Source organism: Vanessa tameamea, chromosome 6 (assembly GCF_037043105.1).
Source record: "Vanessa tameamea isolate UH-Manoa-2023 chromosome 6, ilVanTame1 primary haplotype, whole genome shotgun sequence".
In the NCBI taxonomy this organism is placed as follows: Eukaryota; Metazoa; Arthropoda; class Insecta; order Lepidoptera; family Nymphalidae; genus Vanessa; species Vanessa tameamea.
The window spans coordinates 7,674,235-7,697,782 of NC_087314.1; the positions used below are offsets into that span (position 1 = coordinate 7,674,235).

At 30.4% G+C, this 23,548-nt stretch overlaps 1 protein-coding gene across 1 annotated transcript in view; it reads right to left on the minus strand.

Annotated features, from left to right (window-relative positions):
* Positions 1–23,320, minus strand: part of LOC113393467 (RYamide receptor-like) — a 51,925-nt gene extending 28,605 nt beyond the window's left edge. Inside the window, exon 1 of the mRNA XM_026630355.2 lies at positions 22,781–23,320. Within this exon, the coding sequence (XP_026486140.1) occupies positions 22,781–22,791 (11 nt within the window). The 5' untranslated portion in view covers positions 22,792–23,320. The remainder of the gene's footprint in view (positions 1–22,780) is intronic.
* Between the last annotated feature and the right edge of the window lie 228 nt (positions 23,321–23,548).

A 23,548-nucleotide genomic window follows, 5' to 3' on the forward strand; every position in this document is an offset into this window, starting at 1 on the left:
AATTATATTTCAGGGCCAACCAAGCGCGTCACTTACGTTGATCAGAGGAACCCTCATAATTTTTGATAGATGATCTGTTCGTTATAATATTCGTTTTCCTGGCTTTTGCAGTTGAGATAACAAAAGAATACAACGTCGGGACAAAGGTTATACAAAATTATTTTATTAGTATGAATTTGAAGTTATGATTTTTTTAAAGAGTTTAATTTAAATTTAAAACTATTTTTAAAAATAAAACTATTTTGAAATCAATGAAGTAAATTGCGTACAACGTTTACAATTTATTTCTATTAAATACAGTTAAACAAATTTAATTTTTATTTTAGGAATAATAAAGTAGTGGTAAAAAAGGATGTGAAGTTTAAGTTTTATCGAGTCAAACCTTTAACCAAAAAAGCTAATAAAATTTATGACAGAGTACGATGGAATGGCCATCCGATGCTCCCTAAGAGCGCAAAAAGTGTAGATCTTAGGTTACATAAAAATTCCAATACGTTATTACACGCCCAATAGGAAATTAGAATTCAAAAGCTGCAGACGAAATACAAAAATGAAAGAAATTTTCGATTTCGTACAACTCATTTTCATCTTCATTTGTATATGCTTAGCCAAACCATGGACGCCTTGTGACACGTAATCGCGTCACGGTTGTCTCAGTTACGAAATCGCATCTTGCTGATTCGCAGTTTTATATTCTGACCCTTAAAGTCACTACACCCTTAAAACATAATAATTCACAAAATAAAAAATAATATATAAATAGATTGCTTCCTAGTAAATTATAACGATTTTTTTTAAGATTTTTATAAAAGGATAATGTACAAAGTTATAGAAAAATATTGCTAAATTCTATTAAGGTATCATCTACATAAGAAAAAAAATAAAAACCCTTTTGCTCTTTACTTCATTGAATCCTATCACAACAATCGACCAAAAGCTGTTATTTATAAAAAATATCTTTTAAAAAACAAATTTAATATTTTTATTTAAGAAAAATATGAGTATTTTTATATTTTCGATACCACCAGCGCATTCGTGATGATTGATGACAGGTCGGTACTTAATCGTACATATATGTAGATTCCATTGGCGTAAAGTTTACATATATGTATTTGATAAAATAAATTATTTATTTTGCCATTGGCTTGGATCGTTTCTTTTATATATTGTATTTTATAGTATTGTATTCTAAACAATTTGACGTACCGAGAGCTCATAATTATTTGTATAATAAACTTAAGAGCCTTGAAATATGCTTAAAATCAAGGATAATTGTAATTTTCCTTAATTTTTACCTTCTTATATTTAAAATAGAAACGCCATTTCATTCTATAAATAGGTACATGCTATCGCAGCCTTTTCGTGGATATTTCAGATATCTCAAATGGTCAGTATAATGTTTAAGTATGGATATTATCAATTCTATTCGAAACGAAGTCGAATCGAACGAAAATTGAAGCAGCCATCCTATCACCAGTAGAGGCAATAAGACGAGCTGTTACATAATTTATAAAGTTTGTTACACTATTACGTCAACGCTAAAATGTTTCAATGGCTAATTACGAAGGTATATTTTAGAATAAGAGATGATTCGGCACCATTAATATTACTATTCGTAATAACTTATTGATTTTATATCGAAGTGAATTAGGCGACAATCATTTTAAAAAATATTGCTATTATTAAATAAACTTAATCAATTGACTGATGATGTTTGTTGATATTCAGAGCGATGTTATAAAGTAGAAAGTGTTGTTCAGTACTAATCGTTTAATTTATTGGCATATCACTATTTGAAAACTATATATATTTACATATCACTTTATCATATACAAATATATATTAAATAAAAATAAATCTATATATACATATAGATAGATTTATTTTTATTTATTAAACCATGTAATCATAAATTCATAAAAATGTGGCTAGTTCTTAAAAAGGGCTGTAACTCTTATCTTGAATAAATATATATCTTGGTGATTATCTAATAATTTTATAATAAGCAAGGCCGCTTATATGTATTTTTTCTAATGCATATTAAACAAAGGAACCATACAAAGTAGTCGTTAATGTTTACTCTTTCTTATCTCTTTTGGACAAGACACGCCATCTTCGTTCAGAGATAATTACTCAATTAATTATTATTAATTAAATGTATCTGTATGTTACTGCTTGTATTCGGAAATTGCTACATGTAATTACGGACTGTTCCCTGCGGTTTCAGCCTTTTTGGGTTTATATATATAACTGTTTTATACAATGGCTGTATAGGTTGAGATTTAATGGTTACGGCTCCGCTCTTTAGGTTTGAGCGTGTTAAATAGTATATACCTTTCCTCAATAAATGGAATATCTAAAGCGAAAATAATTATTCAAAACGAAATGGTATTTTCAGAGATTAGCGTGACCATCCATAAATTATCTGTGTATTTAAAATGTCGTTAAATATATGGTCGCAAAATATCGTACCAGTGTTAACGTTTGGTTAACCTAAAAAAACATTTCATTTTGAATCTATATCCTTAATTCCGGTAAAAGATCGTAGATACATGAATCGGATATCATACTGTGCTGTGTGTTCTATATTTTAAGAAGAAATTAATAAATTTTCAATTAAAATGTAGATTTCATGCTTTGAATATTTTGAAGCTGGCAAAGCGATATTACAAACGAAATAAGTACCTAAGAAATCTGCCATAGATCACTTATTACGATACTAAAATAGAGGCTAGAATAAAGTTACAAGGAACTTTTAAATTATTCATTCATTCAACGTGAATATAATTACTTTAAAAATATATTGAGAAATGGTTTTTACGTGAGTTTTTTTACTCTTTATAGATATTATGTTAGTAAACTAATTTAATATGATACTTCAAAATGAAATGTTTTTAACTTAATATCAAGAGTTTGTTTTATCGTGATATTATCTCGAAGAGATTTTAAAGGAGAATAGTATAAGGCAACTTGTACCCATAAAAATATTTTCGTATATATTTACTTTTGTTACTGCTTTTAAACTATATTCTAATGTTGATATTTAAAATTTACCAATATATTATTACTATACATTAGATTTACTTGGTGGTAGGACTTTGTGCAAGCCCGACTGGGTTGGTTAACCAACCACTCATCAGATATTCTACCGCCTACCAGCAATACTTAGTGTAACGGGTAAAGTGAAGTGAAAAACGGGTGTTGGAGAGAAGACGCTGCAGTGAAGTGTAAGGCGAGTAGAGAATACCGCGGCGATTGCGTGGGATATATAATGGGTTGCTCGAGGAATCAATTACTCAGCAGTGTTAAAGTAATATTAAATAATTACCAATATAGTCATGTGGGGCAAGTGAACGCAGCGGGTAAGTGTGCGCATGTTAAAAATCTAGAAAAGGGAACACAAAAACAGATCGCGATCCCCTTCCCTCATTACCCCGCGTGACTCGGCACGAAAGGCACGTGTGACGCCGGCCGCTCGTTCTGCCATTTTGAATTCAAGGGTAAGTGAAGTTTTTTGCACAAATTATTACGTTATTTTGTAAAGTTTGTTATGTAATTTTTTATAGCTTGAAATCTTTTTTGAAAATTTGCTTACTTTCTTCGTATACCACGTTTTTTGTAGTTTGATTAAGAGTTAATGTTTTATTGCTTGGATGACGCCATTATGAAAAATTTTGGTCGCATCCCGATATGACCGCTTGGGTTAAGTGTACGCAGAAGCTTGTCGTGTATGTTTGCACTGTGACACATCTTTATTTGAAACAACGACTGATATAACAACGATCATTCCACCTAATTTAACACCTTCAATATATTCTGCACCTTCAGCCAGCAAGGCACAAGTACCATTGACGACTATCTAATCGTTACCTAAGGCTACTTTACAAAACAGACGAAAAAAAGGCAAGAAGTCTATAATTGCTACTGAAAGCCCTTACAAATTGGGTTTAGAAGAAAAGAGAAGAAGAAGAAAAATTTGCCGAAAAGAAAATACGATTGGATTTAAAACAGAAGCTAACAACAATAAATACTGTTATTTATGAAACTAAGACTAAGAAAACTAAGACTGTTAGAAATAAGAATAAAGAAAATGAATACTTTTGTCCCCTGTGTGGCGAAAAATATATTTATCCACCGAATGAAGACTGGATTCAATGCAGCGTTTGTGAAAATTGGTGGCATGAACAATATACTGGCTTTGATAAAGGCAATTTTGTATGTGACCTTTGCAATAAGGAGTTTTAGGTTTTGTTGATTGATCTCATTCTTAATTATTATATTATTTTGTGGTGTAGTTGTTACTATAAGCGATGATTGTGAGCTTAAAATTTTATAAGAACAGTATTTTCTAGTTAGAGTAGAAAAAATAATACATAATTACCTCAATTTGAAGTTGCGTACACATACCCCCAGGACAGCGCACACTTACCCGCACATTGGGGTATTCGTACGCATTTTGATGACCTTCGTTTTGATGTTTTTTTTGTTGATTTTTGTGACAAACAAGGTATTTTCTGTTTATAATTTTGTTAATTAATAAATAATCTAACTGATTAATCTTTTTTTGTTTTATTTTACTCATACTTTTAGATTTTATAGCATCTACTATAGATTATTGTATTTAATGTGTGATATAGTGACTTGTGAAAAAAGACTATTTTTATTTTTCCCGGTTGCTTCACACCCAGAAGTTGGATAAAAAGCCTACGTCATATAGTGAAGACAGCCGGGACAATAATTAAAATTGAAGAAATTACCCGATTAAAATACGATAGTGAAAATTATATTTATAGAGAGGATGTTACATATGTAAATTCAATTCTTAATGAGGGTGATCGTGAAAGTGGCATGATCAAATTAATTAATACTAATAAATTAATACCGGATTTTGTTCGGAAAATTGATCAGCTCGGTTATATTTATAAGTGACCTGAAGTAACGAAATATTTTAATTTACAATCAAAATTGCAAGGTCGGGCTCGAATTTGAAACAATAGCATAGATTCTTATGATCATAGCTGTGAAGAAGGGACATTTATATTAATTATGCTAAGTTTCTTGATGAACTTACTTCTAGAAAGAAATCATAAAATAAAAACTATGACTAAGGACTCGTACTACTACCAGGAAAAGATAGCTATGTGTTTTAGATGTCAACTAAGGATTACTTAGCCGCTGTTTCATGTATTATACGAGGCTTCCCAATCGAACAACAGGCCCATGCGCAAGCGGCCCATGCGCAAGCGGCCCATGCGGAAAGTTATAAGTGCAGCAACCCAGAAGCAATATATAAAGTGTTTCGATTATGTTAAGATATGGTATGTGGACACGTTGCTCGTTTTGCGTCCATCGCGAATGAAGTAAATACAAAGTTAAGGGATGTGTATTCAGGGCTACACATTGTTAAAAAGGTTATTAATAATAGTAAATATGAGATAAGATGTACTAAAGAAAAAAGGGGATATAAAAAGTTTTTTTTTTTTTTTCATACGATTAGTGTCCCAAATTATATTGAAAGTAGTAGCGATTAGGAAATTGTTATTAGAGATGATTTAATTGACTTATGAGAGAGCTTAAGGTACAATCATTGCAGGGTGATCGACTGTTACAAGAAGAGTGAAGTTAGGAGCAGGCGCTAGAGTAGCGGTGTTAAGCGTGAGGCGAATACAGGAGATTGGACGGGGATTGCCTGGAATATATAAATGGTTTACTCGGGATGCAATCAATTAATCAGCAGTATTAGTGTTGTTATATAATTACCGGTACATAGATTTATTTTTATTTGAATAAGATAAAGTGATATGAGAAAAAAATTAATTATTATTGTGTTTCGGTTATTAAAGGTGAGTAAGCCAGTGTAACTATAGGCACAAAGCACATTACATCTTAGTTCTCAAGGTTGGAGGCGCATTTTCATTGCGAAATAAATAAAAAAATCAAAGTATTTGATTTGAGTTGTTATTCACCAAAGGGATCTTTTCAAAAGTAATTAAATGGCTCTATCCTTAAGCACTCTTAAAATTCCAGTAATCTACTATAATTCCACTCAAAGGCACGAGGAAAGCTAAAGAAGATTGATATCTAAAATACGGTCATGAAGAATCTTTAGCTTAGATTAAAAGCGTAATTATGTTTTTAAAATGACAAGTTCCTGAAAATATGATGTTATACGATATACTCTTCTACTAAACTTTATAACATTAGCAGCCTGTAAATTTCCCACTGCTGGACTAAGACCTCCTCTCCCTTTGAGGAGGTTTGGAGTATATTTCACCACGCTGCTCCAATTCGGGTTGGTGGAATACACAGGTGGCAGAATTTCGTTGAAATTAGGCACATGCAGGTTTCCTCACGATGTTTTCCTTCACCGAGCACGAGATGAATTATAAACACAAATTAAGCACATGAAACTTCAGTGGTTCTTGCCTGGGTTTGAACCCGAAATCATTGGTTAAGATGCACGCGTTCTAACCACTGGGCCATCTCGGCTCTTATCTCATCTCGGAACATCTCGGAACGAAAAAAGAACGGTGATCTTACAATCATTCAAGATCTTACATCTTCAATCATTAATCTATACTTCTATAATAATATTATAAATACGAAAGTTGCTCTGTTAGTACTCTGTCACGCTTAAAACGCTTATTTAATTTAGATGATATTTGGTATGGCGATCGGTCAGGCTACTTTTTTTAATTCATCCATCGATTGCGTAAAAAGGGGCTAACTTTTGTGTGCTATATATAATTTTAAAAGTCGCAGGTTCAGCCAGTTTAAAAATTTATGTTTTTTGTCGATTTACTTGTAATAAAAATAACAACGAGTTTATGCTTTATGGATTTCGCTGTATCGTAAAAATATATTAAAACATTTTTCAATTACTTAGAATTAACTCGTATGTACAATTACATATATATATATTTATTTATTTAAAACATGTATAAATATTTATGTTAACTTTTTCTGTTGTTTTTGTAACTATTGGTCAATTTTAACAAATAATTAAACTTTTTCAAACAGTATGTTTTTTGTCTTTCGAAATACACTTTATCAAAATTAAAGTACCTACACCTAGATTTAGTTTAGAAATCTAGAAAGAATAACTTCGAGTCTTTTCTTTCTGCTTGCAAATGCTTTTCTAAATAGAATCTACATTCAGAAATAGTGTTTTACATTTTAATATTTACCTTATTATCTTTATTTTATTCATTAAATGGTCATTTCAGCCTAGAAAACAGTGGCTTTCTACTCCTAAGTTAAAGTTTATATTTATCAACTCAAAATTATTCCAATCCTTACTACAATCTAGTTACCACCTGTGCATGTCGAAAATTGAGCTTGAGCTGGAATAAATACATTACGTTTCAATATACTACATCCTTGTCCAGAGCTCTCTTATTCTCCTCTATTAGTTTGTGCATTTGTTGTAAATGTAAAAAAATATTTACATTTATCGAAATATAACTCTATATCCACACATCAACTGTGAAAATTAAACAATACTATATTCATACCCAGTCAATACTTTCCAATCACAAGGTAGTTGTCATGTAGGTCATAAGCTATATCACACTAAACGTATATTAAGGGGCTTAAGGGCAAAAGATAAACCGTTTGTTTGAGTAATACATTATCCAGCCTGCAGCCTCAAATCCGAGTGCGACAAGGCATAGCTTTACTTCACAATCATATGACACAGCAAACACTATTTGTAGCGTTAATTGTATTATTATATTTTGTTGTAATTGAGGGTTTATATTCTCCTAGGATATATAATATGGTTACATGCATGCTATAAGAAATTTACTCAATAGTTACTTTTAGGTATTATTCAAAGCTACCAAACGTAACCTCAATATAAATATTCCAGAATTCGAGATTATCGCACTACGAAAAGCCATAGTAAAATTGAATATTACTCGATCTCATCCATTGTGCGAGCGATCACTATCAAAATATGATTCATGATGTATAATAGAGGTCTCTATTATGCCACTACAAAGGAAATTGTTCAAGTAAGAATTGGAAACATTTTTAGTTTCATATCCAGGCTTAAGAATTTTTCGGTTTTCATTTTGCAAATTGAAAACCGTTCCATAATACAATTGCCAAAACATGCATAAATTTTCTTTGGCTTCTAGCTTTCCGTTTCTAATGCACGCCAGCTGCGTGATTCGTCTCTCGTGAATCGTCGATAGGGCTTGCTACTTCGATTCTCTTAGTTTGACATTTCAGTTAATAACTGTAATTTTGTTATGATTATAATAAGGTTATATTAATTACGCAATAATAGTGCCACGTCACAGCTCGTCAGTGACAAATCGTATCATTGAAAATATGTGTAGAATATCAATTGATAAAAAAAAAGATCGCCGACGTCCCGGTGTAATTTAAATATTTATATACGGGTAAATATTTAAATTATACCACAGTATGTTTAAATAAACATCTTTACTAGAAAATATTATTCCGTGAATTTTTTTCTGTTAAATTAACATCGTGAGGAAACCTGCATGTGTCTAATTTCAACGAAATTCTGCCACATATGTATTCCACCAACCCGCATTGGAGCAGCGTGTTGGAATATGCTCCAAAACGTTCTCCTCAAAGGGAGAGGAGGCCTTAGCCCAGCAGTGAGAAATTTACAGGCTGCTAATGTATGTAATGTATGTACAATAGTAATTCTATAAAAAACATGGCATTTGATAGACAAACAGTCATGAAATATGTATGTTTTTATTATAATCGTTTTTATTGATATATCATATTTTTATAGCAAATTTAAATAAATATATATAATTGTTGAACGAAAACTGAGTGACGTGTCAAGGAAGTTACGTCACCAACCAGACGTAGTAAAAAAATAAGGGCCATCCATCTTAGGTTGTTTCGGTAGTAAAAAAATTGAGCCGCCAATTGCGTCCTTGATGAATTTCATAATATTTTTTGGTATATAACTAAAACTGAGTTAATAAGTGTCCTTCAAAATTTATTTTAAATGTTTTAGTAAATGGTCGATTATATCAGAAGTGGAATAGAATATTCCCTACCCGACTTCTTCTATTTCTTAAGCATGAATTATTTTGTTCATATATTTTAGAACTTAACGTTTCTTAATAATTATTTTTAAAGGCTTCATGTTTTTTTTTTTTTATTACGTGATTAGTAGTAGGAATTTGTAAATGATGTCAGGCCAAAGCCGTGAAAGACTTCGCCGATAAAAAATACGAGATCAACATGGCCGGCATCATGACAAGGCTTTCGATAATGCTAGACGTCAAATTGATTTGATTCTTAAACGTCTAGATGTATTGAATAACATGCAAGCACCGTCACCGTTGAAAGCTGTGATTTTACGGGTACTCTCGAACCCTGATGTCCAAACGCTGCAACTGCCTGAGTCGTTTCAATGTATGAGACTCATCGATGCAGGAACGACTACTGAATTGAAGAACAAATTCGTTCCATTAATACTTTGGATATTTTATAAAGAGAGCTGCGACTTCAACTGATAAAACAGGTATTATGTCAATGCATTAATAATGAACCGTTTCCCCTTATTTAGATAGAGGAATTAGGCGTGCGAGTAATTTTCAGGACCTTTCTCGACTAAGGAGTTATAAAAAAATCGGAATCTAAGTACGTTAGCGTTATCCATTTATTAACGAAAAAAGACGTTACGCATAGTATGTATGTCGATTTTGCTACCTGAGAGAGCTGACACTCCATCATCCCGTCGAATCTGATAAAGTCCTATTTTATATCGATGATGTTTTGAATAACATGATTAAGGAGTGATTTACTATTTTATGACTGATATCGGATTTTCCATAACTTTATAAAAGTGTTTTATTCTATCAACACGAAGAGCGGGAACAAATTTGGTTGTAAAGACTAATTTACAATAAGAGAACGAGGATGTTATTATGTCAGGAGAGGCCTGTTGATCTCTGAGACTCCATCTTCTTCTATCTGTATATATCTATAAAAAATAGCTGTTGTTTTTGCACGCTCACCACGTAAAAACCACTAAATATTTTGTCATGATTTTTTTATGAAATGTCATTATAGTCAGCATGTCTCAGGGAAAGATGACTAAACATTACCATACAATATAATTCAACGTATGACATAGCCACAGCAACGCATGGCCGGGCCTGCTAGTAGCTATATATAGATATAAAGAAATAAATGTTACAAATACAGTTGTATTAATAGATATTCACAATATCTTACCGTATATGCATCGTGACAATAAAAAACTTAACTTTGAATATCAAGCAACCAAATGAACAATAACTTATACGTTTTATTAAACATTGCAAATACCGCACCTTGAAATAACATCATACGTGAAAGCGACGTATACTTTAACTCTCAAAATAACTACCACCTCAGTCTAATAGTCTGATATCCTGGGTTCAAAGGCCGACTATAAATAAAAAGTTTTTATTTCTTTTTGTCTAGAAATTTACAGCCTGGAATTTGAAAGATTACAGTGCTTACGCCATGTCTCGGAAATGCCGTTCTTTTAGATTCACTTATGTACGATAGCATGTTTTGTGAAGTTGGTTAGCCTCTGTAATTATAGTCACGGGCCACATCGGTCAGAACAAAATCATATCATCGTCCTCTTTAATTGTAAATAATAATGACGATTATTATCTGTTGAAAACCGCCATTTTAATTTGAAAATAAAACTTTGATGATACATTAATAGACTGGCGCTTATGTTCACATTTTTTTTAAATAAATACATGCATATATTCTGACTTACTAAAAGCAGTTAACGCACAAGTTAAACTTCTAAAAAATTAAGACTTTAAACTCGAGTATGAGCCAGTATAGTAATACGGATGGAATTTACGATTTTGTTTTTATTTTCATCTCCAACTTTATCCAAATGACAGCATATTATTATTTTCTATAAATAACCAATCAATAGTCACTCACATTCAAATAAACGCATCACGGTAAAAAATATGTATTATATTTTAATTTCCGAGAGCAAAGCTGCTGGTATGGCAAATATATAGCGGCAGATTTATGTCCAATCAATTAATATCAAAACGCTCCAGAGAGTTTGTTGTACAAAAACGATATTGAAACCATCAAAATATTGTAAACAAAAAATTTACCATTTGAGATAACATTAATATACCGATCCCAATATAAACACTTTTTATTCATCTAACACCATTATTAGCTGTCAAATATATAACGAGTGTTTGGAGTAAATTTGCATTAACATATAATAAGAACGTAGAAGCCTATAATAATCTATCAATTGGTGAAATATTATCTGTCCTGATCTATTCTAGACTTAAACTTAACTTAGAAATATTAAATGTTTTTTATTAAAGTATTAAACGATAAATACAACGTTGTAAAGAAAAATAGCTCCCATTTGAGCTTTGTATTATTAATCGGTATCATAAATTTATATTGTACTATAAATAAGCCGCAATGAATCAATCTTTTATTTTTTCCATATCTTCCATTACATCAATCTCTAACAGAGAAATAATAGATTTGTGGGACGACATTATTTGAACGGTTATATTGTAAATTCAAATCTTTGAATAAATAATCATCACAAAATTCATTACTATCCGTAAAAGATACAATAAAAGTACCAGAAAATTGAAAATTTGAATATTTTATGACGAGACTTGCATATTCCCTTTTATTTAGATTGAAAGTCAACAGCATCACGAAATCAGAAATAATACTTTATTTTTTCCTTTTAGTGTTATCTGCACTTGTGTATCACAATTTGTACAAAATTTATTTACAAAAGTAAATTCATTTTGTAATGGTCGAGATAATTTTATTAATAAAGACATATTTTGAGGAGCAAAATTAAATTATACGACCTCGGCATCTATCAAAATCAAAACCAAATTATACTTTATTTAAGCAGGCTTTACAAGCACTTTTGAATCGTCATTTAACAAACTATATTAAGTGAAGGTACCACCGGTTCGGAATGTAGATTCACCCGTGAAAGAAACTCAGTAGTTACTCTTTCTCAACATCTAAAAAGATAGTCATGTTAGTTAAATACAATTATTATATATATGTAATATATCCTGCCTGGAATTCGACAAGTATTAATTACACGCTTTTTTATCACTGTATAATCTTATATTGAATAACATGCTTTCTTAAACAATGTATTTTTTACAAATGATTTGAATTTATGAAACGGCAAAGTTGAAAATTTCTGCGGATATTTATTATAGAAACGGATACCTTGCCCCAAGACGGATTTATTGACTTCGCGGAGTCGGAAACTTGGCGTTATAAGTTTATCCTTACTTCTTGTGCAAATACAATGATTATCACTGATTTTATCAAAGTGATCAATGTTACTGTGAATATACACATATTGTTGTAAATATATCGTGACGCAACAGTGAGTATTCCTACTTTCTTAAAAACATCCCGAAGAGAGTCTCTAGCTCCAAGATTATAAATAGACCGGATTGCTCTCTTTTGTAAAATAAAAACAGATTCATATTCATTCATTCAGACACAGAAAAATAGTATTTGTACCGAAATGGACGAGAAATTAATTTAAAATATTTTTTTCGAATATTTTACTTAATGTTGGGAGTATTGAAATAGGTCTATAATTACGGGGATCGCTTTTGTTTCGAGTCTTATAAAGTGATAAAACTTTATTACATTTTAACAAGTTAGGAAATGAACCTGTGCCCAAACTCTTGTTAAAAATTACTGCTATATACAGAACAATATCATACATGATGTTATTAATAAATTTTACCGAAATGACCCATATGTCGTTAGTTTCTTTAATATTGTTTTAAATAAATAAATAATATTAAATTTGTGATATCTATTCCAGAAACTGTTTCAAATGAAAAAACAATAACGCATTTAGAAACATTATTATTTATTTATCCAGCTGCATATGTAGATTGCTGCTAATGTAGATTGATTGTAACATAATCAGCCTGTAAACTTCCCACTGCTGGGCTAAGGCCTCCTCTCCCGTTGAGAAGGTATGGAGCATATTCCACCACGCTGCTCCAATGCGGGTTGGTGGAATACACATGTGGCAGAATTTCGTTGAAATTAGACACATGTGGGTTTCCTCACGATGTTTTCCTTCACCGCCGAGCACGAGATGAATTATAAACACAAATTAAGCACATGAAACTCAGTAGTGCCTGCCTGGGTTTGAACCCGAAATCATCGGTTAAGATGCACGCGTTCTAACCACTGGGCCATCTCGGCTTGATTGATTGATTGTAAATGAAATGTTATTTTATTAACTATGTTATCAAAAATTATTTCAAATAAATTTGCAACTCCTAATTCAGAATTTGTGTATCTACCACCTGTGTTCAATTTGATTGGTATAATTTCCTTTTTAGGTACCAGCAAAGGTAAGCTTCGAAATATTTAAAAAAAACTTTATCATGTATGAGCAAGCACTTTAATTAGGCTAAATTAAAAAATGTCTTAATTGTAACTTAGATACTGAACTGTTTCTGTTTATAAATTTTATTTTAAATATGTATTTTAGTTTTGTATACATTGGGTATTGTTTTTAATTAATTTTGTGGGAGTTTTAAAGAGCGACCTTTAGTCCGAATTCGTTAATGTTCGAATACGAATTTCCACCAGCGTCCTTTATTGTCATTTGCTTCATCTTTCGTCTTCGTTGCTTTGAAATAAGTTCCTAGCTGCTATATTTGGAGAGCAAAGATAACGGTAATAAAACGATTTTTTTTGTTTTCAAGGCATTTTTGTGGAAAAAAATATTGAAATAATATCTAGTTTTAATTCCTAATATTATTATATTTAATATAATAATATATTGTTTTGATATTGATAAATAACCAGTGTTTAATCGTTTTTATAAATCAGAAGAAAAAATATGATTTAAATTAATACTTTGTTCTAAATAAATTTTTGAATTTGCATTTTTGACTTATTTTGAAAAAAGCTAAAAATACATGATAACTCAAAAATGGTTCACTTTTGCATCATGCGTATGGGGGTTAAAATTATCGCAAATAGTCACCCCTATAACTTCCTTACAGGAATACGTCGTCTTACCAATAATCCTGTATAAAGTCCAATTTAACTGTCTGATAAATAATATACGACTTTTACAGATTTTCCGAAACAAAATTACTTTGAATCCCTACTTCATTTAGCTTATATTGTTTTGGTTATAACGTTTTTTTTAGCTCTTAGTAATAAATCTAGTTTGATAAAACTGACCATACAAAAAAAAATACATTACCCTATCTAACTTTCGTTGGTTATATACTCTTTAGACATTTATTTAATTTTTTTGTTATCACTTTACCCTTTTCAAACTTCCAACGCGAAGGTAGTCCGTGGACACGACGTGTAGTGCTGTATCGCTATAAAATAAAAATGGCGACTTATTTCCTTTCATTTTTTATATATTATATTTCAATACAGCATTATTTCAAACCAATCCAAAATTAAAAATTGCCGAATTATGGCTCGGGTTCCAACACTACTAAATAAATTGTAAATCTGGTTATTTAAAAAAAAACAACCAAATGAATTTCTTGCCGTTTGTTCTCGATCTAGGCTGCTTGCCGAAACGCTGATAGAGTTGAAATGAAAATGCTTTATTGTAAAGTTTACTTGAATAAGATAAGTTTGATTTTGATTTGATTAAATATTGTAGGAAGACCAAAATGGAACAGGACAATTTTGCTTTACATAATATTATGAATTTTATCAGTGACATTTCAAGTACCCAGCGTTTTGGCACTACTTACCTTTCGTTGATAGCTTAAAAATAATGAAGTAAACGTTTTTTTACAAAATTAAAGTACTCATTTTATCCAAAACGTTAATAAAAAAATAAATTGCGCAGCTCCGCAAAAAAAGGCTAATCAAACAAGCAAATTGCACTACAGTCGAGCCACAGTCGTATACAAGAGCCGACATTATTATTATTCAAATTAGTTGTTGCGACGAACCTCGTCCTTTTCACTGAACAAACCTCCTTCTGAAATCCCTGCAGTTGATGCAATATTTGCATCATCTGCTTGTCTATTTTCGTAAAATTTAGCTTCTTATTTTCATAATTTACATCTTATCAGCAGAAGTTGGTTTAATATTTTGCTTTTATTAAAATTGTGACTTATTAATTTTCGGTATATCTGGGTTTGTATTAAATTGGTCAGCGGAGTCTCTGAAGCTCAATGATAAATTGTGGTTATTTTAGTATATATGATATTCGACAGGATTAGGAATATTTCATATATGACTGATATTCCTCATTTAACAGTATAATATTATCTAGACACGCGGTAGCGTGTCAAGCCAAGTTCAAGTATAAGAACTGGCGAGCAGCACCGTGTGTAATATTACACGAACCATTTGGAGCCAATTTTGACCCTCTCATAACTCAAAAACTATTTCACATAAACGTGTCAAATTTGTCTCGCATATTGAGACTTGCAAGATATATATGTGCTTCAAATTTCATTAACACATCTCAAACGATTATTTAGATATTAACGTCCAAAAATCGCCATTTTTATCACTGACTGACCTATAGATCAAAACTCTAACCCAGTTCCAGGTGACCTAGAAAGTTCAAATTTGGCATGCTATAAATAAATTTCAGGACTGACCATTGAACTTGGCTCCCATTTAGATCTCACATCTTTTGTCGTTGAAGTCAACAATCAAGGCCTATATCATAATATTGAACTTGGCTCTCATTTCACATTTATGTTTTGAGGGGATATAATTATACAGACTCTGTAATCAGTACTGTCAAAGCTATAAGCTAGCAAATCCCTGACAAATTCAAACCAAAGCAGTAAGCAAAGGTCCTGGTGTGTGTATCTATTGAATTATTAATTTTGGATTAATAAATATGTAATACATTTAAATGCTACTATGCCTTATTTCCAATTAATTATTAATTTTTTAATATATTTTTTATTTGGCTGACTATGATAACAAAAATTGTGGTAATCTAGTAATACATGCCTTTTTTTTTATTAGTAAAATCTTCCCTTTTGGTATTTATGTTAAAACTTTATTGGTTATTGAAGTACTTTTTTTTCTTAAAATTATTTGTAAGTGGTCACCACTTTCCATAAATATTGGTGCCTTAATTTTTACCATTCCTTACATCGCCAATACGCCATCAACATTGGGAACTAAAATTCTGTACCTTATAGTACACTGCTTACTCACTCTTAAACCAAAACGCAACAATACTAAGTGGTGGTAGAATGTGATACGATGAGTGGTTGGTGCCTACCCAGTCGAGCTTGCCCAAAACCCTTCCACTAAGTAAATGTAATGTTTTGGTAAATTTTAAATATAAACGTAAGCGACTTATTTAAACAGCAGTGCCTAAGTAAAAATATCAGTTCCTTTTTTTATATGCACAAGCTTTTACGTACCTACTAGTTATTGGCCATTAAAATCTCTTAAAAATAATATTATACTATGTAATGGTTTTATTATAAAAGGAATTGTTGATTTTAGTTTAATAAAAATATTTCAGTTTGTAGTTACTTGTCATACTAAATTAGTTAACTAACTTATAAGTAAAACTTTATTTTGGACCGTTAATAAAAAATCTGTTTGTAATCTTGGTAAGGTAATTTCTCCATATTGAATTAATGAATTCATAAATATGATCCTAATCTTGTGAGTACCCTATAGCCAACTTTTTAGTAGCGTAATATTATGTAAAGGTGTCCTGTATGAATGATCTATGGCTGGATTCTTAAAGCGTAAAACCTCTTAAGGTAAGTACTTTAAATTAATGCCTCGTTGGTCTAGTTGCTAGCTTAAAATATCGCAGACACTGAGGTTTTAGTTTCCAACGGTCGGGTAAATATAACTAACAATATCTCCTCGTCTATTAAGAATCTTTAAATTGAATTTGCTTAAATATAAAGATTTTTTGTGATTGATTCGATGTATGCTAATGAAAAAACTGCTCAATAATTCCTAAAAAATCTTTTGCTAGATATTAAATTTTCGGAAGAATTACAAAATCGTATTCATTTACACACTGTGCCGTCCACATATAAAATAGACTAGCGCAGGCAACGTAAGGCTTAAAACCTGTATAAAAAAAGATTTTTGTTCAGTAATATCAAATCACCTTAAGAATTTTTTTTTTAAAGTTTACCCTCAATGTACTTCAAAAGTAAACCAAAACAAATTAATAGAATAGCTCTTCACGTTAAACAAAAGATCCTAAACTTCGCATTAATTTCTTTGAATTTATTATTTCCTGCACTCAATTATTTGGTTTGAATTTTCTTATAATTTAAATGTTAAAACAAATTAAATCATGATCTAATACATTAAAAAATAGTTTTTGTATGAAAATAGTTGTATTTATTTTAACGATTTTTTAAATAAAAATTTATTATTCTATACTTGTTTCTTCAACTCAAATATGGATTCAAGTCTCATTTAAATTAAAGTAATATATATATTGGTACTAGTCGTGCCCGGGAGGCCTTTTAAAGTTTCAGGAACTTTCGTACTTATTGTATTATTAGCTTAGCACCGAATTAAAATAACATATTCGATTTGCTATACATATAAATGAGTCGTCTTTGTTGATTTGATAGAATTTCAGTGCTTTAATACCAGAAATATTTTCAGATCATAACAATAAAATAAAACTGTTTAGAACATATTCTTACCGTCTTTTAAGAAATTTCAAGTTTTTTTTTTCTTTTATGCATTACCTTGCAACTTCAAAAGTCGTTGTTACATAAGTGTGGACGGTTGCATTTTGCTGGCTGAGTATCTCCATAGAACTGGTGCTACTCTAAGGTGCCGTGCATTTCCGTTAGAGCTATCCAATAATAACTGAAAATTTAGAGATGTGCCTTATTTTTGTTTTAGTCCTAGGTGCAAAGCTAGTTTTAATCGGTTTGATTAACGGTGTTATAAAATATATCAGTCAGTCATTCAATAGCGCCTAAGTATTAATTTTTCAATAAGACAAATACTACCATTTAAAGTACATTGATACTTTAAACGTATTTTTTTATCCTAAGCGACCTCGTTCTAGCTGGCATGTTTGCATATGATTTTTTTTTAAAAACAACTTTATCATCATTTAAGAATAGATAAACATTTATTATTGGGAACATCTTTTGATAAGTTATATGTAAAATAAAAGTTTTTTTTCTTCATAACATTAATAATAAAATTATTATATAATTGCATTTAGTAAAGATCAAATTGATCATGTTGCCGACGGACTGCGAATAATTACTTTCATTAGCATTTCAAACGCTGCCCACGATACATCCGTTTTGAAAGTTTAAAATGTCAGTATGAAGTGAATTGTTTTTTTCATTTTTTTTATTCATTTCATATAAGTACTGCTGCAAATACTGCAAATACTGTTTTATAAAAACCTCATATAATACTGGGTTTTCTATTTTAATTAATTTTGAACTTGTTTTTACGCTTTAGGTTGTATTAAGTTGTGTACCATGGTTTTTTTTCCTTTAGAATATTATGTTGCTCTTACTGTTTCCTGTAATGAGTTGGAATATTGGTTCTTCATCATTGTTTTATTATTTTTCAATTGCATGTTTTCAGTAAGTATCCGTAAATACGGTCCTTTTGATACAACATATTTTTATTTTGGATTTCAGACCAACTCGCACTAAAAATCTCATCTTAGAATACGTAGGCACTAGGTTATGTAAAAATTAAAAGTCACTTTTGTCCACGTTGTGTAGTGGTATTTTTGTATATATGGAAATCTTGCACATTAATTATTTGTAAAATAATATATGTAATCTTATTAAAAATCTATAAATAAATATGTATAATTTATTATCTTAACAATATACAATACTAAATTAATAAATACACTTTATTAAGCAAGTTATATCTTCCGAATTTTTGAAAACATTTTACTTTTTGAACCTTAAACAGTTCCATAGTCACAAAAAGATCGCTATTTCTATAATCAACCGTCTTTTAAAATGCCCACAAATAACCTTTTACTTTCGTAGAAATTATCAAAATTTAGTTAGATTCACGCTAACTTAGACACAAACTTTGTGCTAGCAAAGTACTCTACATAGATATAAAATACCTGAAAATGTATAGGAATTAATAGTAAATAAGTGTACGAGTCCACTTTTAATTAGTGCAGAATGACTTCGTTATCTATTCGAGCGTATGACTTGATGTTCCTTCGAATGCCTTTTACAAAACTAGATGCATCAATCATAATTATATAAAAAAATATATTTTTTACTTCACTAAAAGCCAAGGTTATGAAAGTAAAGTTATACTATAGTTTTTATATTCAATAAGCTTACTTTAAATCTGTACTAATATTACTCTGCGTGATACCTCTTCACGCTTAGACTGCTGAATCGATTTATATGAAATTTGGTATGGAGACATTTCACCAACTTAAAGTATCTAGTTAACCCATTTTTACTCCCGCGAAAAGTCCCGAGATATGACTATATAGGATACATTATTATTTGACCCTCGAGAAGGTAAAATGGGGACTGAATTTTGTGTGCTATAGGTAGTTTTATAATTTCGCTATGAAGCCCCCCCCCCCCCCAAGTTAGGTTAAGTAACAAATAAATATCACAGAAACAGACGTATTTGTACACAAAAGAACAATTTATAGTTATTGTTATAGATACTGACGCTAGCTTACAAAATTTAGTACGTTTTTTAGTAAAGAATCACAAAATCGAACACGAGGAAAAATGTTTGCAAATTTAATAAATATTTTAAAAGTGTTAAAATCCTATTAGTACCTACATACGTATCATGAGCGTACGTATTTTGTATGCATGTCTATGTATTAAAATTATTGTTTGTTTTTTTAATATCAAGCACATTTCCGCCGTTTTTATTAATAGAAGCGTAGGTGACACATATGTCACATATAATATGTATTGAAAAAGATGACAAGGTGAGGCTTTACTTAAACCATTAATACAAATATTGATGTTAAATTAAAAAAAAACATAAGGTTTCCCAATAGCATTATAGGAAAACTTTTTATTTATTATTTGGTGAAACTATGGTATCCAACAGAAGAAATTTATTTTATTTAGTCAATAGGCCAAATGTATAATATGCTAGTTGTTACCCGCAGTTTTGCGCGTTTTAGGTGCTGGTGTTCAATTATTTTTAGGTATAAAAAAAAGCTAATGTCCTTCCTCAGGATTCAAGCTTGCTTCATATCAAATTTCTTCAAATTTGATTCAGTAGTTTGACCGTGAAAGCGTAACAAACGGATAGACTTTCGCATTATTTATAAAATTTCTGTTAACATGATGTTTTCATAACTTTATAATGACCTCTAGACAAATACAACTCTGGAAGAGTTTTCTAAGTCACTTCTACATCTCACGTGTAAGTTTAGTCACTTCGAGCATTCTCGAAACACATGTGGTTGCAAAATAAATATCTCTTTTTTATAAATAAATGTATCCGCTTTCATATTATCACAGAAATAGTATTTGTTACGTAATAAATATATTGTATCATATAAATGTTATTTATCATTAATCCATATCGGATTTTAAGTTGTTTGGTAAGAGCATAGCGTTGTAAGGAATATATTATTGTCTTCGCGTTTTAGGCTCAAAAACTGACAAATATTAATGCAACACTACTCCACTGAAAATAAAAGTAGTAACCACTTTATATAGGTTATATAAAATATCTTTCTTAACTTATTACATCCAAAAACATATTATGGTATCAAAATGTGTATGGAATACTAGTAAATGTTTGATTCATAAAATTATTTAATTATGATAAATTACTCTGTTTCCAATAAAATATAATTTTTAATCTAAATAGTCATTACTTACGTCTAGGTTTATATTAAATCTAGCGCTACCACCGGTTCGCAATGTAGGTTCTAACGAGAAAAACCGGCTGCAGTAGCCGATTTAAACTTTTATTATACAGGCTTTATATATTTGCCATCTTTTAGTTTATTTATATGAAATATCATCTATTTTTATCATACCCAAATTAAATGGTAAAGAGGAAAAATTAAGACATCTTGAAGACCTCCATCTGCAAGATGTCCGATATCCATCTTATAGTTTTTAACTTTACCGTTCACAGGAATTACGAACCTTATAAAAAACTTATCCCTAAACTTGCCGCCCTAGGTTCACTCGTTAACCTGCTCATAAATCCGTCATTGACCGGCTAAGACTCAATTCATTTTCTATCAATCAATAGCACTAATCCCGTCTACATCGGCTAAAATAGTACGATAAATTATACCTGAATATATTCTAATAATAAAATATGATTACATTAAGTCCTTAAATATATACAAATATGAATTGACCATATCTTTATAATCATGACATTCAGCTATTACAAATTCATTAGTTTAAAATAAATAGGTGTTTATGCATGGCTGTTTGTTGTGATATTTATGTTACATTTGCAAATATTAATATTGAAAGCTAATACAATCTTGTTACGACAGAGTATATTTTAATTACAAATTTATACTCTCTTACTAATATTAAAGCTATAACATGATTGCGTCAGTGAATATATTCACTGCAATTCATGCTTTTAGCAAAGATATTTAATAGAAGTATTTAAAAAATCACATGAAAATTAAATTTTACCTATCGAATTCTGTTGTTGATCCTTTCCTGAAACAACTTGTAAGTATAGGTTTGACGTCACAGAGCCTTCTATGTTCATTGTATATGTCCATGTATATAACTACATGATTAAACTTTACGATTCATGTTTAGAAATCTTATTTATCACTATTTGTATTACCGTCTAAGCAATTATTGTTTGAATGTATTTTAAACATTAACATTTAAGTTTTTATATAGTTTGCGGGGTTTGATCACCTGTTTATCTTTTGCATTCTAGTCCCAAAAGAATTTCACTAATTTAAATACTAATTCGGTATTCGGTTTAATGACAATAATTTGTGGCTTTGTTTGACAGAAATATGTTCTATTGTTGAAATATTTTAGCCTATAAATATTGTTAAGGAGGTGATTTTTTAAATAATGCTGTCTTCTTTTTTCGAATCTAAAATAAATTAAAACAGAAAGAGAGCAATTTTATCTTTAACTAAACATCCGTTTATTATAATTAAGGCTATAAGTCTTTACTAGTTGAAGATAGCCAGTTGTAGTTACTATTTACAATACTACAGTTTTAAAATATACTCGAAGTTTAAATAAAATCGATTTTACTTTGTTTGTTTTCAGGATTATTCGTTTCATTAGATGGTTTATTGAAGTCCATTCTCGACGATGCTCTCACTGACAAATGGACAAAATACGTGTGAACCGAAGTTTATATGAATTTTATTATATATTACGTGAAGCAATAATATATTTGATAAAACAGGAATATTCTTATCGTTCATCTTCAATGTTAAAACCAAAAATAAATTCAATCTGTTCCAAGATAAACAATGTTGAACTCCGGGATAGTTAACGCATCACGACTATTAAATAAATCCTTTAGAAACTTCTGAGCTTCTAGTTTACATCATGTAAGTAAAGAATGAGTTATTTATGAGTTTGAATATCATATACACTTACTCTAATTATTTTCTAAATAAAACTTACGATTTTTAATAAACTCATAAATAAGCTGATCATATGTATAGGTGTCAAACTGCTCATACATATAAAAGTTAAAAAACGCTTCGAATATTTAATAACGATAGGAGTCGGACAGTTATATCTACTATAAAAAAACTTACCTGGTGTCCATTTTGACAGGTATTGGTGATGAGTTTGAGGTTATTACGATTTCTTTGTTCTTTCTCCAACGATTCCCAGCCTCGTTTCGCTAACGACTAGGCATACAAGTAGCACACAGCAAGACAACCGCCTTGCCGTTTATTTGTAAAACGATTAACACGCTTGCTCCTGCTTCCAAAGTTGACATTGCGCATTTACTGATTTTTTAACCTTGCCGGTAATCAAATTATTTCAGTATATTTGATTAACTAGATCACTTCACGTTATTTTTACCACTTATTCTCTCGTTTTACACTGTTTTTTTTTTACTGTTTTTCATGGCTTAAAGCAACACTTAGAATTGGAATTGTTTAACCACATATATCACTAAAGATTCTATTACACATATTATTATTTTCTTATATATTACTTAGTATTCATATTAAGTTATTATTTTGCAATTAAACCGCTAAGAGTTTCGCGTGTGAAGTTTCAGGAGCGACTGTACGAGGAGCGTATTGTCACTTTGCTCGTTCGTAGACGAATGCGCGCTCCGTGAGCATCCACCCTACACTAACATTTTTTGCGGAAAGGTTATAAGCGTCGACGTGCTAGATGAGTGTTTAAATTTATCGTTGTTAACTATTGACAATTATGATGATCGATCTATAAAGACGATTATACAAACATCGCCTAGAATCAACTGTTTAAATTTTTGATTAGTTATTTTACTAAAAATTTAAACTGCCACGGCAATACTATCGTCAAGTCCAATTTAATACGAATTC